Source organism: Helobdella robusta, assembly GCF_000326865.2.
Source record: "Helobdella robusta unplaced genomic scaffold HELROscaffold_29, whole genome shotgun sequence".
In the NCBI taxonomy this organism is placed as follows: Eukaryota; Metazoa; Annelida; class Clitellata; order Rhynchobdellida; family Glossiphoniidae; genus Helobdella; species Helobdella robusta.
This window is the reverse complement of record NW_008704475.1, coordinates 1,120,315-1,137,103: the sequence shown is the minus strand read 5'-3', so window position 1 is coordinate 1,137,103 and position 16,789 is coordinate 1,120,315. Positions and strand designations below refer to the sequence as shown.

At 32.8% G+C, this 16,789-nt stretch overlaps 2 protein-coding genes across 2 annotated transcripts in view; one reads left to right on the top strand and one right to left on the bottom strand.

Moving 5' to 3' along the window:
• Positions 1 to 4,870: 4,870 nt before the first annotated feature.
• Positions 4,871 to 7,763, top strand: HELRODRAFT_174275 (hypothetical protein; the record flags this gene model as incomplete). The annotated part of the gene is made up of 3 exons (XM_009020811.1): positions 4,871 to 4,988; positions 6,902 to 7,180; positions 7,537 to 7,763. 3 exons carry the CDS (start codon positions 4,871 to 4,873, stop codon positions 7,761 to 7,763), a joined length of 624 nt encoding a protein of 207 aa, XP_009019059.1.
• Positions 7,764 to 12,385: 4,622 nt separating this feature from the next.
• The window catches only part of HELRODRAFT_174274 (hypothetical protein), a gene marked incomplete at both ends in the record, with an annotated part of 9,849 nt that continues 5,445 nt past the window's right edge, over positions 12,386 to 16,789 (bottom strand). Inside the window, 2 exons of the mRNA XM_009020810.1 lie at positions 12,386 to 12,460; positions 12,537 to 12,616. Of these exons, the coding sequence (XP_009019058.1) occupies positions 12,386 to 12,460; positions 12,537 to 12,616 (155 nt within the window). The remainder of the gene's footprint in view (positions 12,461 to 12,536; positions 12,617 to 16,789) is intronic.

Here is a 16,789-nt window from a genome sequence, read left to right as displayed (position 1 = left end):
TATCTAGGGGATGTTCTGGATTGTACTGGAACAGCTGAAGCTGCCGTTCGAGCACGCATAAGTGCAGACTGGAATAAATGGCATCTCCTTGCCTCTATATTGATGCGGCGTGACATCCCACTACCACTACGATCAAGACTTTATAAATCTGTGATACGTCAGGTGTTGTTATATGGTGCAGAAACATGGCCAATGACAACCAAACTGGAACAACAACTTCAACGAACCGACATGAAAATGCTCCGATGGATGCAACGAATTAGTCTGAAGGACCACATCAAATCTACCAAAATCCTGCGTCGTCTAGAATATCCTTTTCGACTTGTGATGGAAATGTATACAAATACTTAGCACAACGGCTGGAAGCACAGATGCATTTGACATCGGCGTTCGAGTTCAGTTTGTAAAGTTGGTGTTGGTAACAAATCAATCAAGTGTCAGCAATGAAACCAGTGGTGTCACAAAAGTTGTTCAAATATAATTGGTACTTTATCTAAAGTGTCCAATTTTTTTTGTCCTGCTTGCATCAATCCACAACAATAAATTCGTAATAGCAATGTTTTTGAAGCCATTAAGGTAGAGAAAGTCACATCGTTTCAATATCTAGGGGATGTTTTAGATTGTACTGGAACAGCTGAAACGGCCGTTAGAGCACGCATACGTGCAGCCTGGAATAAATGGCATCTCCTTGCCTCTATATTGATGCGGTGTGACATCCCACTACCACTATGATCAAGACTTTATAAATCTGTGATACGTCCGGTGTTGTTACATGGTGCAGAAACATGGCCAATGACAACCAAAATGGAACAACAACTTCAACGAACCGACATGAAAATGCTCCGATGGATGCAACGAATTAGTCTGAAGGACTACATCAAATCTACCGAAATCCTGCGTCGTGCTGGTTTAGATGTTTTCCACGTCAAATCAGCATTTCTTCCTATGATGTCAAACTGACGAATGCAGTCTTTTATCAGTTCTGTTGCAGACGCCATGTCAATTGATATACCCTGCACTGCTTTGGATACAGGACCAATAATATTATAAACCATTTTTAAAATTTTCATGCTAATTTTCACACGGATGTTTTTCATTCTTTTACGAAGTCCAAGTGCAACAGTAACTGTTTCACTGTCACTCAATGATGATTCAGCCAACTCGTATAGACTTGCTAATATTTCTGAATATCTTTTCATCATCGTTTCTACGGCTGATTCTGTGCTGTTCCAGCGAGTGGTTTGAACACGCTTTAATTGCAATTTTTTATTTCATTACAGCATTTCATAACGTCATTCATCACTAAATTTAACCTGTGTGCATTGCATCAAATATAAATTGCTTTTTTACACTCCTTTTGAATAAGAGTAGCCAATCCAGCATACCGACCTCGCATGTTACCTGCACCATCATAGCATTGACCTATCACCCATGACATATTAAAATTCAATTTAGTCAGAATATCAATAACTTTTCCTTTGAGTATCTTGCCCGATGTTTCTCCACAAGTAAAGACTTCCAACAATCTTTCAACTGGATGCAAATCTCCCTTACTATTTATTTCTATATATCTCAGCAAAAGAACATTTGCTTCCTTTTTACTAAAATCTTGTGTGCTTTCAAAAATAAGACATGCCTTTTGTTGCTCTGCAATATTTGACACAATTTTCTCAACAATCATTCGTTTCAACTCAAATATTGCTGGAACTTAAAAAATTAATTGCCATTTTCTTTCTTAATCTATGTGATTCATCAACTTTCATCAGATATGCAGCAGCACTTGAATCCCGTTTAAATATTGTTCGAAAAAGATTTATAAACTTTCTATTATTAAATGTTTTTCCACGAAAAGCTATTATTTCTTCACTTAGGTACTTAACACAATCTAAAATGCATACCATAACTTTTCTATTTTCTTGAATTATATCTTTTCTATTTCTCTCGATGAAGACATCTACGGCCAATCCTCTTTTCTAATTTATTTTTGCAATATCAGCTTCGCGATGCTCTGCACTTACTTCATGACAAATGATATCCCGCAAACCATTATGCCAATTATTAAAACCTGATGTTGTCCATACAACTGAACCTTTTGGGCCGGAAAACATAATACAAGTAATACAGTAAATTTTGTCAGTTTGTTTGCTGTAAGACAACCATTGTCTCTTACATTTTGAGCCATCTGGCATTACACATTCAAACCATTCTTTTTGGAAACTGCAACCATCAGTAACAGGATAGGAATAGTCATTTGGTTGATATACACCAAGTGCCAGGCATGTTGTTATTTCATGCCTTTTCAATATTCGTCCACAAAACTGAGCTGCATCATTTTTGTCTAAAGCTAAGTTTAGATTTTCACAATAATTAAATTTATTTTCAATATTTTTTTCAACTAAACTATGAGCATTCAAGTTGGAATTGTTAGATTGAATCAAATCACAAACGTTGCTGTTGGATTCAGCTGCCTCTGTTGGCAAATATTTTTTAGCAACAACATCACCAATATCATCATTTGATTTTCTCATATCATTATTACCGCCTGCTGGCATTAAACTTGTAGATGGTGAGTTAGTTTGGCTTGAGCTTTGTGGTTTCCATTTACCATAGATAGATGTCTTTTACTGAAACAATGTCTTTTTTTATGTCTTCACATCCGTAATAAAGATATTTGAATGGGTGTAAGAATTAAATGAAAAGAGACAACACAAATAAACGAAGCTTTCAAATTATTTTTCAAAATCTGTTAAGTTTAGTTTAGTTAGATTTAGAGAATAACCTTGCATGCATATATTCATGATCTTTTCTGCAATGCAAACTCCACTTATCTTGGCGAATGATCTTGCGACAACCGGACTGCAAACATTTGTACTTAAAAAAAAATTTCTGATCTCGAGGCATTGTTTTAAAAAAATTATTAATCCGGAATAAAAATTTAAATAAAACTAAAGTGACGCAAAATTGAATTCAAATATTCAATATTAATTTAATGTTAATCAGAATAGACGAGAATATTTGGCTCCGCCCATGAAACTAAAAGTGATTTCGATGTAAACTCGTTGAAAATTTAAAACAGACGAGAATAATTGGCTCCGCCCATAAAATTAACTAAAAGTGATTTTGACGTAAAAAAGAAGAGAACTCCCTTGTTCAGAAGCAAAAAACAAGAATCCACCCAAATTACAAAACCACCAAAAAAACGTGCCGCCATCACGCTAAACGTAAACGAATTGTTGGCATTAATCTATTTAAAGTTAGTTTTTTCAATTTTCCTTATTAGAATTTTTTGAAAATCGTTCAATTTATTGAAAATAGAATTATCCAAGTTCATCATGAAAATTTAATGAAACTGTTCTCATCAAAATTCATCTTGCAGGCCTTATTTCGATTTTTCATAAATCATCTTCAGTGCAAGTTGGTTTATATAGTTTTTTAAACAGAACAAAGTTCATTAAACAAAAAAAAATTTCTTTAACAAAGTTCGTTGGTAAAGTTAATAGTTGGTGTCGTATTTTTCATCCTTCTTGTTGTCATTTCTACAATTTGCCACGAAACCTACCTAGCTTCATCACGTGAATACAAACGCCAGAAGTATAAAAACTTGAAATTAAACTTAAATTCAGTCTATAATAACTGTTCGTTAATTATTAATTCATTTCAAATATAACCTATGGGTTTTTATAACAATTTTAATCTAATTTTGTTTAAAATATCTAGCTTCATCACGTGAATACAAACGCCAGAAGTATAAAAACTTGAAATTAAACTTAAATTCAGTCTATAATAACTGTTCGTTAATTATTAATTTATTTCAAATATAACCTATGGGTTTTTATAACAGTTTTAATCTAATTTTGTTTAAAATATTATGGCCGAAATCTTTTGGTGAAAAACTGATTAACGCGGTAATTCGCTCGCCATATAGCATATATTGTGACAGAAACACTACTTAACCGATTTTAAATATATTTTTTTACTCTCAAGCATTTGTTGATCAAAGAGCATGAGAGGATCGTGCATTATCTTCTACATCTTATTTATTTATACTTTGATATATAATTAATAACTTGAAATTAAACTTAAATTCAATCTATAATAACTGTTCGTTAATTATTAATTCATTTCAAATATAACCTATGGGTTTTTATAACAATTTTAATCTAATTTTGTTTAAAATATCTAGCTTCATCACGTGAATACAAACGCCAGAAGTATAAAAACTTGAAATTAAACTTAAATTCAGTCTATAATAACTGTTCGTTAATTATTAATTTATTTCAAATATAACCTATGGGTTTTTATAACAGTTTTAATCTAATTTTGTTTAAAATATTATGGCCGAAATCTTTTGATGAAAAACTGATTAACGCGGTAATTCGCTCGCCATATAGCATATATTGTGACAGAAACACTACTTAACCGATTTTAAATATATTTTTTTACTCTCAAGCATTTGTTGATCAAAGAGCATGAGAGGATCGTGCATTATCTTCTACATCTTATTTATTTATACTTTGATATATAATTAATAATTTTCGATTGATTTCATTTGAATTTTAAACCTTGAAACCTCTCTGGGAAACCAGTCTTTAAATCTTTATATAACCTCTGCAGTAAATTTTTAGCATAGATTCAATATCTCTTTACAATCCTCTGTGGTTTACAATCCTAAAGATTACAAATATAGCAAAGATAACGATAATTAAAAAAACAAATATAGCACAATTTGATCATTCCAGCGGTTATTTTCAGGAGATTAAGTAATACCTACATAAATTTAGTAAACATATACCAGCTTTATTCACCATATCAGCGCCATACGGAATACTGGCAGATGAAATTTAACATAAATAAATGCTCCGTCATTCACATGGAAATAAAAAACAAACAAAATGTATTAAAATTTGGAGACATATCTCTGAAGGTTTTATCGGAAGAAAGGGACCTTGGAATAATTATAGACAAAAGTGGAGAACTTAACACGCAAGGTGTAGAAGCAGCAAAAAGAGCAAACAATACGCTTGGCTGGCACGATAAAAAAGACAATCGTTAAAAAAGATAAATCAATATAAAAAATATATGTTAAATCTATATAAAACGTTAGTGCATATATGCATGGAGTCCTCACTGGCAAAAAGTTCAGACGGGCAAAAAAGTTCAACGTTCAAAAAGTTGGAAAAAGTTCAGACGGGCAACCAGGATAATTAACAAATTGTGAAAGACTTACATATATCGGAAAGATTGAAGAGATGTGGACTGACAACTTTGGATAAACGTAGGACTAGAGATCTTATTCGGGCGTACAAAATCATAACAGATAAAGATGAAATAGATTCATCCCTATCCTTCCAATTTATAGAAAATAGAAACGCAAGAGGGCACCAGTACAAACTTTTCAAAGAAAGGGTAGGTACAATAAAAAAAGATTTTTCCGTTCGAAGGTTATTGAACATTGGAATAAGCTGGACGATAAAACTGTGACAGCTTTTACAACACAGGAGTTTAAAGTCAGACTTGGATGATTGGGATTTTAAATCCATATAATTAGTCAAAATCGATCCAGTGGTTCTCACACAGAAATATCTACAGAACCACAATAATCCTTGTTATGTTATGTTTTTTATGTTATGTTTTTTTATGTTATGTTGTGTTTTTACATTACGTTACATTATGTCATGTTAAGCCAAATTATTTCTTCGACAAAATCCGCAAACAATAAAATTCGGCGGATAGCCGGCTGAGACGAAAAATAAAAATTCCGACTGGAAAAAATTTATTTGGACTGATGTTCAGCTAAGCAAATATTTTATATAAAGCAATTCATAAACATTTGCACACAAATTTGGACCAAAACAAGAAAAAAATTGACAACCCATGACAAAATCAATGATTAATTATAAAAAAATTCTCAAGGAAAATTTGTTTTATTAATAATTATTTATTTTATAAAACCAAATTCTCTGAACCAAAGGCTGTTTTAATTGTTAATGTTAATAATTTTTCACAAAAAAAAAATCGGAAATTGTCGTGAATAAAACTTATTTTGTTCAGTTTTCAGTTCTTAGTTGTGTCCGGCGTGATTTCATATTCAAATTCGTAGTTGAAAACATATATTCAACTGGAGCTGATGATGAAGATGCAGACAAATAAATATATGCTAGTTAGTTCAAATAAGAAAAACGAGACAAGTTGAAGCGCCAAAAACACAATCATTGCTTGTTCAATGAGATGATAAATGATCAAAAATTTTTTGAGCAATTTGACTATCATTTTCATCAGAAGTGTTCTGTACATCAATCTCATTTAACACCATCACCTTCATTTTTTACTCATTTGTAGAGGATCTTTATAATCTTGTAATATTTGACTTTATCATCAAATTTTGATTGTTCTAATCATTCTTAGATACTAATAATATTTCAGCATATTTAGCTTTTTTTTCTGGTCTCATATAACCTTTGTTCTAATACAGTCTGTTAATTTCGTGCCTAAAAATTATTATAGACATGTTCCAAACATTTTTCCAGATTTTCAGCAACAAATTTATATACACATGCGCATTTTAATTCGATATTTTTGGATTTTGGAGTATGCATACGTGCCAACATTTGGATTTTCAAAAGCGGGACAAACACACACACGCACGCACACACACACACATACACATATATTTATTTATTTATAGTTAATAAAAAATATCACCGCCTTTTCCACATTGTTGAGTTTGTAACTGAGTTTTTCAATTTTTCGAACAATTACTTTATCGATATTATTCAATTTATTCAAATTAATCATAAAATTTCGTACGATAACAACTATACATACAAAACACCAACCAGCCAAATCACAATGCAACAACACACCAAAACAACAACAATCGGTAAAAACAAACGTTCAATAGATGAAACCAAGCCCGGCACACCATCTACCATAACGAACAACACCAGCATCACATCCAACTCTAATCCCGCAACCCCCAATGTCGACCTTGATTTCAGCTCCTTTATGGACAAAGACGATGATGATGATCAACTCTTCCAGTTCGACATGGACTCTATCGTCAACAACTCCACATCATACAGCACGGACATCAACAAGACATTCAACTCACACACATACAATCCAACATCATTACACCAACCTAACAACAAACGAACTAAAAAAGTCATTGGCTGTAAACGTCATATCCAAAAAACCGACGGGAACAAACACACAAAGAAGGGAAAAGCAAAAAACAAACACCATCCAAAACAGCAACAACAATCACATCAACGACATCCGACACAAAACAAACTCTACGACAACCCAGTAATTATTTAAACAGTAAACACAACATACATGAATACATACATACGCACCTACACTCAAACATACAACATCTTGAAAAAAATCTTCAATAACCATTAACAAACACAGAAACACAAAGCGTAAAATTAAGACCTCTCAACAATATCACACAACATCAATCCCCAACACAAACTACATACACGCACACGTACACACACATACACACAAACCCAAACATACCACATCTAGATAATAATCTCCATTTATCGGGAACCATCGAGACAAGACAGGACAACAACAACAAGACAACTACCAATCAACAAACTACGTCAAACATCCAGTACCAATTACTTCAACATCAACTCGGAAGCATGATGATAAACCCAGACCAAATAATATATAATACTCTTAAAAACTACTCTTTGTTACTCTACAAGCATTGGAAAAAGCATCAATCATATTTGGACACAAGCTGACGTCCCCAATGAATGGCATAATGCATTAGTATTGCCAATACCTAAACCTGGTAAATCAAAAACCAATCCCAAAAATTATCTCATAACAAATACCCCCTGTAAAGTCTTTAAAAAATAATATTAAATAGGTTGCAATTCCATCTAAATATAAATATCACAATAACAAATATTCAATCAATCAATCAATCAATCAATCAATCTTCGTTTTGCGTCCAGAGACCCGGTTTCCCGAAGTAGGACGTTGTTTTCTTTGCCATCAACTTTTTGTGCCAAATTAGACGATCAGTTGTATACATTTCATTTAAATTTAGAGCTTTCATATCTTGCTTGATTGTTTGCTACCAGGACTTCTTTGGACGGCCTTTTGGACGTGTGCCAGGTACTTCAACATCTGCAAGAGAAGTTATGGCACTGTTTCCACTTCGTTTGACATGACCAAACCACCGCAGACGGTGTTGCCGGCATTCGTCCTTTATATCATCTAAACCAGCACGACGCAGGATTTCGGTAGATTTGATGTGGTCCTTTAGACTAATTCGTTGCATCCATCGGAGCATTTTCATGTCGGTTCGTTGAAGTTGTTCCAGTTTGGTTGTCATTGGCCATGTTTCTGCACCATATAACAACACCGGACGTATCACAGATTTATAAAGTCTTGATCGTAGTGGTAGTGGGATGTCACGCCGCATCAATATAGAGGCAAGGAGATGCCATTTATTGTTTCAAATGAATAAATAAAATGTGAAAACTTAATTAGAAATGAAACATGATAGAAGTATGTTAAAGTATGTTAAAATATTTTGAAAATAATGGTTTCATAGATAAAAAAATAAATGAAATATAAAATAATGAAAATGATAGAGTGACGGGTTTTATGAAAACATAATGACCAAATAAAAAATACAGATTTTACCAATAGATAGCAAAAGAATGTTATATATATATATATATATATATATATATATATATATATGAAACAAATATAATTACTAAGTAAATCAAACAATTCAAAATTTACAAATGGTTGATAAATCTTTTCATTGATAAATGATTTTATTGTTCCTTGAAATTTATTAACTTATGAAATTTAGAACGGATCTTTATTTGATTTGTGGTTTTTGCGAAATGAAATGAACGTACATTTGTATATGTTTTTGCAATAAGTCTAAGTAAACAAAAATAATGATTATTTAATCCATTAAATGTATCTGTTATATGTTCTTTGAGATTTAATAAATCTTCATTGGCCAACCTTTTAAAAACATTTGAAACTACCAATTTAGTATTCATTTCATGTTGCTCGGTTTTCATTTTTAATTGCCTCTTTGTTACATGACAAATCTGTTTATTAAATGTTAGGAATAGTTTATTAATAGTCTGTTATTGGCAATGTTGTTAATGATTGTTAATGCATTGTTCTCTTAATATCATTCTTTGGCAGTCTGAATTTAAATTAAACTTAATTAATATCAGCACAAATTATTTACACAACTTTGAGTTAACATTACCATTTAATGCATTTATAATGTTACTAATATTATTTATTAGTATTATATTATATTATTATATATAATTGTTTGCTAATTATCATAAATATATTGTAGTGTTATACTTTATAGCTATAGTATAGTATATAGTATAGTCTAAATTAAAGAAACCTGTGTAAAGTAACTTTTTCATCTAAATAAGATGAGTTGCATTTTGTAAGTAATGGAACACACAGGCATTTTGATTCGATTGAGAATCTGTGTCTGTCAAATCAAATACTAAGCAAATATTTTTTAATTAAAAATATATTATTGTTTTTAATATTATTTTGACAAGTTAAGAATTAAGATTCTCTAATAGTTTAATCTCAATGTCATGTGTACTTATGTATGTGTATAATCGTATATGTATGTATGTATGTAGTAGGAATGTAAAATGTATAAAACGAAATGTATAAATGCAGAAAATTATACTAATCCCTCTTCTTTTCAAATGTATTAAATATAGTATATAAAATGCAATACGAAATCGAATTTAAAACAGCAAACTTTGCAAGCGATAATTTCAGATCAGACGATTAATCAAAGACGCTGAAGAAGACAACGACAATGCTTGATCCATAGAACAAAAAACAATTTTTGTAATAAATTAATTTTTATGCCATATCCATTATATCCATGTCCTTGCCTGATAATCTAGTTGACATTCTGAAAATAAAAGAAAATATCATTTCAATGCAGGGGAGGATTTAGAAGGGGGGGGGGGTCGGGAGACCATGGCTCCCCCGTTATCATTAGTTCAATTCAAAACATCGTTAAATAATTAAAAAAAATTTGAGATCGACTCTTTTTAACAATAAAAAATAACGCTGATTTATTATATAAATTTGATACAAGTTTATTTCAGAATATAATTCATATTTTAAACTTAAATAGTGTTTTGCGGAACAAAATAAAAATAATTTATGTTTTCTTAGTGTATTTTTTTATTGAAAACTAACATCAACAAAAATTTAATCAAAAAATATTATAGTCTTTACTTATTTAGACTTTTCATAATTTTATGTTTTGTTTGCAGTTCACATTTTATTCCATTTACGATTTGGCGCGTCTTATATTATTTTTTGTGTTTCATAAAATCAGTTTGCATTTGAATTTGTTTTAAGATTTAAAAAAAATGTCTTTTAAAAAAAGTAGTATTTTAAACTTTTTTTAACCGACTCTGGCAAAAAACAGAAGCAGTGCGATGATCTCAATACAGTTGAGGCCGTTAATGGTAATACCTAGATATTTCAATAAGTGCATATGAAATAATTTTGTATTTTCAACTAAAAAAATAAGAAATAAGCTGAATAATAAAAACATTTTTGGGTTAGGGTTAATGCATACTAGTCATTACCCGACTAAACTTGAATTAAGTTTGTATTGTTGAACACTATTCAGGTTTGGTAAGAAAATTAAAAAATTTAATCTCAATTTTTTTTTTCATTATAGAATCTGATGTCTTTGAAGAAGGCCTTTTATTAAATTTAAACGATGACATTACTGATGTTTCAGACAAAACTGGTTATTCATGTCAGAGTTTTTCAAAGAAAACAATACCTTTAGATATTGGACAATATGCAACTGCAGAAATCCCAAGCATTTTGAATAATTTAAGATATGATCTTTTGAAAAATCCATGGAAACCTGACAAGAATTATAAATTTTCATTTGTGCTGGAAGGTAAAAGAAAATGGTTTTTTAAATTCCATTGGTTTCAAGAATTTTTCTGGCTGTCTTATTCTGATTTGAAAAAGGAGCATTCTGTAAGTTTTGTGTACTTTATGCTAGTCGACATCCATCATGTGGCTCAGTCGGAATATTTGTTATATCACCTTTAAAAAGTTATAAATCAGCTTTAGATCAATATCGCTGTCATCAAGCGACATCTTTTCATAGAGAGGCTACAGAAAAATCAGAAATGTTTCTGAGTTTGATTAAATATAAAACTAATGTTTTAATGTTATTAAACTCCGCTCTTTCCACAAAAATAGAGCAAAACAGAAAATTGCTTAACACTATTATTGAAACTATTAAACTTTGTGAAAGACAGAATTTTGCTTTGCGTGGACACCGTGATGACGGTGCATTAGATCTCAAATCTGATAACAATCACGGGAATTTCAGAGCGCTATTAAAATACAGTACTGAATGTACAAGATCCGCCACTGAATGTATATGTATTATACTTATTATACATTATTATATATATATATATATTATATACATTATATATTATACATTCAGTGGCGGATCTTGGGGTAAGGCCAGAGAGACCATCACCCAGTTGTGAGCAGTATATTTATTAAAAGAACTCAGCTTTTGCATGAAAAACACCATTTTATATCAAAAAAAGGTCGCCAGCCTACTTTTGGCAACGCTACCACAAATCTTGGCTCCCTGTCCAAATTTGAAAAAAATTAAACTTTTAAATATTTTTTAAATTTTGGCCCCCCCCCCCGTCAAAGTTGTCTAGATCCGCTACTGTTTTAATGATAGAATACCTAAAAGAGATTAATTACTATGATATGATATAAATTTCACTGAAACAACTCCTGAAATCAGGCAGTCGAAAGGGATTTCTTGATTGGGCTGTGTCGATGCATTGGTCTAGAATGAGGATTTAGCCAATTAACTTTTAACACCAAGAAGCTTAGGTATATAAATTACTTGCAAAACTGGTTGAATGACTGCAGAACTTTTTCTGCCTGTGATGGAGCATTTCATAAAACACTCTTACAGTTCCTTGGAAAATCCTTTGTTGCTCATCTTTGACAACCATGAAAGTCTCTTCCAGTTATCGACTTAGCAAAAGTTGGCTGCTAATTTTGTATAATTAATTTAATTTTATATGTTTCTGTTTAATCATTGTTTTAATGCTAATGTTAAATGTAAAGATAAAAGAAAACATTTTTATTGACTTTAGTAATTATATTTCATAGGAACACGGTGCTGTAGTTCTTACAATACCTTCACACTTACATCTCATCAGGTACAACCATTGGATGTTTCTGTGTACTCTTCATTTTCTAAATTTTACAATGATGCTATAAACTCATGGTTAGTGAGAAATCATGGTGAATCAGCTAGTATTTATGAAGTTGCAGAGTTTGTGGGATACGCACACCGGAAATCTGTAACTCCGTCAACATTAGTTCCTTCCTTGACCTGTATGTGGGATATATTTTAAAATAAAAAAATTTCTCCATTTTGCTGTATTTTGCATTTTTTCATCTCAACGTACCCAACCCTCCCCTAAAAATTTCTCTTGATTGAGGCTCGAAAATTCTTCGGGTTGTGTCGAGAATCTATTGTTACCAAATACTATGTTGAAGGCTCAAACGCCTATGATGTGGTTTTTTTACTCGCTCGGACAGTAACAATAATAATAACTCAGACAAAGAAAAATATAAACTATTCTGGAATGGTCAAAAGACGGCCAAAAATGGTGTTGGAATTTTTGTCAAAGAACCGCTAGCTCAAGAAGTACTGGATGGATATTAAAAGAATTAATCCACGTCTCATGTGGATCCAGCTTTGCCTAGAAAAACAAACAATGATTATTTTTTCTGCATACGCACCACAGACAGGCGAATCAGAAGAGATGAAAAATGACTTCTAGGCTGCGTTCTCTGACACCATCTCAACAATACCAAAATCTGAAACAATCCTGATTGGAGGCGATTTCAATGGCCTCGTTGAAAAGAAAACAGATGGTTTTAACAACGTACATGGCACTTTTGGAGAACGGAATGAAGATGGCAACCGCATCCTTGAGTTTGCTGAAAGTCACGGATTTTGTTTACTGAACACATATTTTAGAAAGAGGTTGGACCATCAGCTACGCAAATTGATTTCTTCGCTGTCAAGCAACAACACCAAAGGCTATTCAAAAATGTCAAAGTTATACTTGGCGAATCATGTGTCGCCCAACATAGACTTTTTGTGGCAGACCTGGTTGTCAAACTGTCAAAACATAAGTCTAAACAAATGCCTCGGAGAATCAAAACGTGGAAGCTGAAAAGCAATATCCATAGAGAAAAATTTCAACAGATTGTCGCAACAGAGTTAGAACACCAATCGCAAGCCAGTACAGATTGGAGTACATACATAACCGTTTTGATAAACGCTGCAACTACAGTTTGGGGGAAAACTGGTACAAAACGTCAGCATGAACGAGACACATGGTGGTGGAATGACAGTGTACAAATGCAATAGCTGAAAAGAAAGCTGCATACAAGCAATGGCAAAAATCAGTCTGTTGATGACCATAAAATTTTCCGTGAGAAGAACAACTATGCAAGACGTCAAGTCGCACTGGCTCGAACAGATCAGTGCAGAGAGTGGCTCACTAAAAGCAAAGGTGAACAAATGAAATCTCTTAATCGTATAGCAAAACAAGCAAAGCGTACGAAAAAATACATAGTTGGTGCCTCATGTATCATAAACGACAAAAATTAGATGGTTCTTCAACATTATGAAATCAAGATACAATGGAGAGAAGACTTCAACCGTCTGTTAAATGAAACAAAACCCATCAATGTCAACTTTGACACTCCACCCATAGAAGGCCCGATTTCAGACATCACTGTAGAGGAGCTTACAGAAGCTCCGAAAGCCATGAAGGATGGAAAGGCAGCAGGGCCCACTGGATTCACAAATGATATTATCAAAGCATCTGGTACTGCAGGTATCCAAAAGTTACCACAACTTTGCCGTGAAGTGTGGAGAAATTTCTCATTGCCGACTGAATGGAACTATAGCATGACAGTTCCGCTAAACAAAGACAAAGGTGATCCATTGAACTGTTAGAACACTCCCTGAAAATTGTTGAGAAAATCATTGAGAGAAAATTAACGTCGTGCATTACAATCGGAAATTATCAATTTGGTTTCCAAGCGGGGAAATCAACAAATGATGCAATTCACATCCTTCGGCAACTGCAAGAAAAGTACCTCGCAAAGCATCAACAACTATCACACATTTTTGTACACATTGAAAAAGCATTTGATCGAGTTCTCCGTGAAGCAATCAGGTGGAGTCTACGTCGACAACTCATTCCAAAATATCTTGTTCGACTTGTGATGGAAATGTATACGAATACTAAGACTCTCGTCAGCACAATTGTTGGAAACACAGATGCATTTGACATGAGCGTTTGAGTTCACCAAGGCTCGATTCTCAGTTCACTGTTATTTATAACTGTGATGGAAGAAATCACAAAACCGATACGCACTGGTGACATTTGGAATCTAGTATATACTGATGATATCGTTTTAACAGCCACGTCTGAGCAGAATGCAGAACAGATGTTGGAAGTTTGGAATACCAGACTCGCAAATCATGGATTCAAAGTCAACATCAGCTAAACCAAAACAATGAACATTGGTGAACCCATCCAATCCACAGCTACTGGACGATGGCCCTGTTCAGTTTGTGAAGCTGGTGTAGGTAACAATTCAATCAAGTGTCAGCAGTGTAACTAGTGGTGTCACAAACGTTCAAAAATAATTGGTACTTTATCTAAAGTGTCCAATTTCGTTTGTCTTGCTTGCATCAATCCACAGCAACAAATTCGAAATAGCAATGTTTTGAAGCCATTAAGGTAGAGAAAGTCACATCTTTTCAATATCTAGGGGATATTCTAGATTGTACTGGAACAGCTGAAGCTGCCGTTCGAGCTCGCATAAGTGCAGCCTGGAATAAATGGCATCTCCTTGCCTCTATATTGATGCGGCGTGACATTCCACTACCACTACGATCAAAACTTTATAAATCTGTGATACGTCCCGTGTTGTTAATATGGTGCAGAAACATGGCCAATGACAACCAAACTAGAACAACAACTTCAACCAACCGACATGAAAATGCTCCAATGGATGCAACGAATTAGTCTGAAGGACCACATCAACTCTACCGAAATCCTGCGTCGTGCTGGTTTAAATGATATAAACGACGAATGCCGGCGGTGGTTTGGTCATGTCAAACGAAGTGGAAACAGTGCCATAACTTCTTTTGCAGATGTTGAAGTACCTGGCACACGTCCCAAAGGCCGTCCAAAGAAGTCCTGGTCGCAAACAATCGAGCAAGATATGAAAGCTCTAAATTCAAATGAAATGGATACAAATGATCGTTTAATTTGGCGCAAAAAGTTGATGGCAAAAAAAACAACGTCCTACCTCGTGAAACTTGGTCCCTGGACGCTAAACGGAGATTGATTGATTGTACGGTTCGCTAGGGGTGTGTTGAGAATCTGCTTTGGCTAAATACTATAGTAAAAACTCTAATATCTTCGGGAGGATATGTGCAGTTTTGCATTTCTCTCGAGGTGCATCGGGAATCTACTGTGGCTAATTACCATGGTGGAAGCTCGTGTGCCGCTAAGAGAGAATCAGACCACTTTATCCTTAATCTTTATATTCTTCTCAAATTTGTGTCGAATGCCGTCTGTGGGTGGCCTCTATGGTGAAAGCTCATGCGACATACCAGAAACTTAAATAGTCAAAACTTTATTGAAGTAGAGTGAATGTACTGGAGTGATGGTTGTTGGTTTGTGGGGCATACTTCGATTCCGAATGAATCATCATCAGTGCTTTCTGCTGTTTATATAGGAAAATATTGACTTTGTCAATATTTATATTTATATTTTCCTTTATAAACAGCAGAAAGCACTGATGATGATTCATTCGGAATCGAAATATGGCCTTATTTGCAGCATGAATTCGGAAAATAAGTTTATTTTGAATTTTAATAAAATAAACGTTCACCAAAAAACTTTAGTGAAAAAAATTGAAAAAACGAAATACAAACATATTAACGCCAAACATTCGGTAGAATTTATAGAATATTGTAAGAATTATGGTCTATTACCAACATATATATATATATATATATATATATATATATTTATGTCTTTATGTCGAGATTTTTGTCTTAATTGAGAACAACTTTTTTTACATGAATTCAATTGTTTTGTTTAACTTAATAAATTTTGATGATCACTTTTGTTCTAAGTAATTTCTGCTCATTTTTAGTTTAATTTAACTTGTTTTCATTGGCTAGATATACGATATTATGTAATATAAATGTAATAATTTACATAATTCGTTTAATTCTCATTTAATTTAATTAAATTTCTTATATTTCATTGGTTTTAGGCTCTGATGATGGCTACTTAGCCGAAACAACGTTGTCACCTTCTAATATGTCACAATTTCACAATAAATATGAATGTCAAAAACTACGCTGTGTTGAGTCCATAATAAAAAAGTTGATAAATGCAAAATGGGCAAATAAATTTAACATATATATATATATATATATATATATATATATATATATATATAAACATGTTCGGTTGAAGATTACACCCCATTTTGCAGTTAGAAGTTTTTTTAATAAAATTTCAACAACACGAAGCTGTTTTGTTTCAACTTTATTAAACTGTGAAGTTTGACTGACGGCCGTTTCGGCTAATGCCATTGTCGGAGCCTAGAT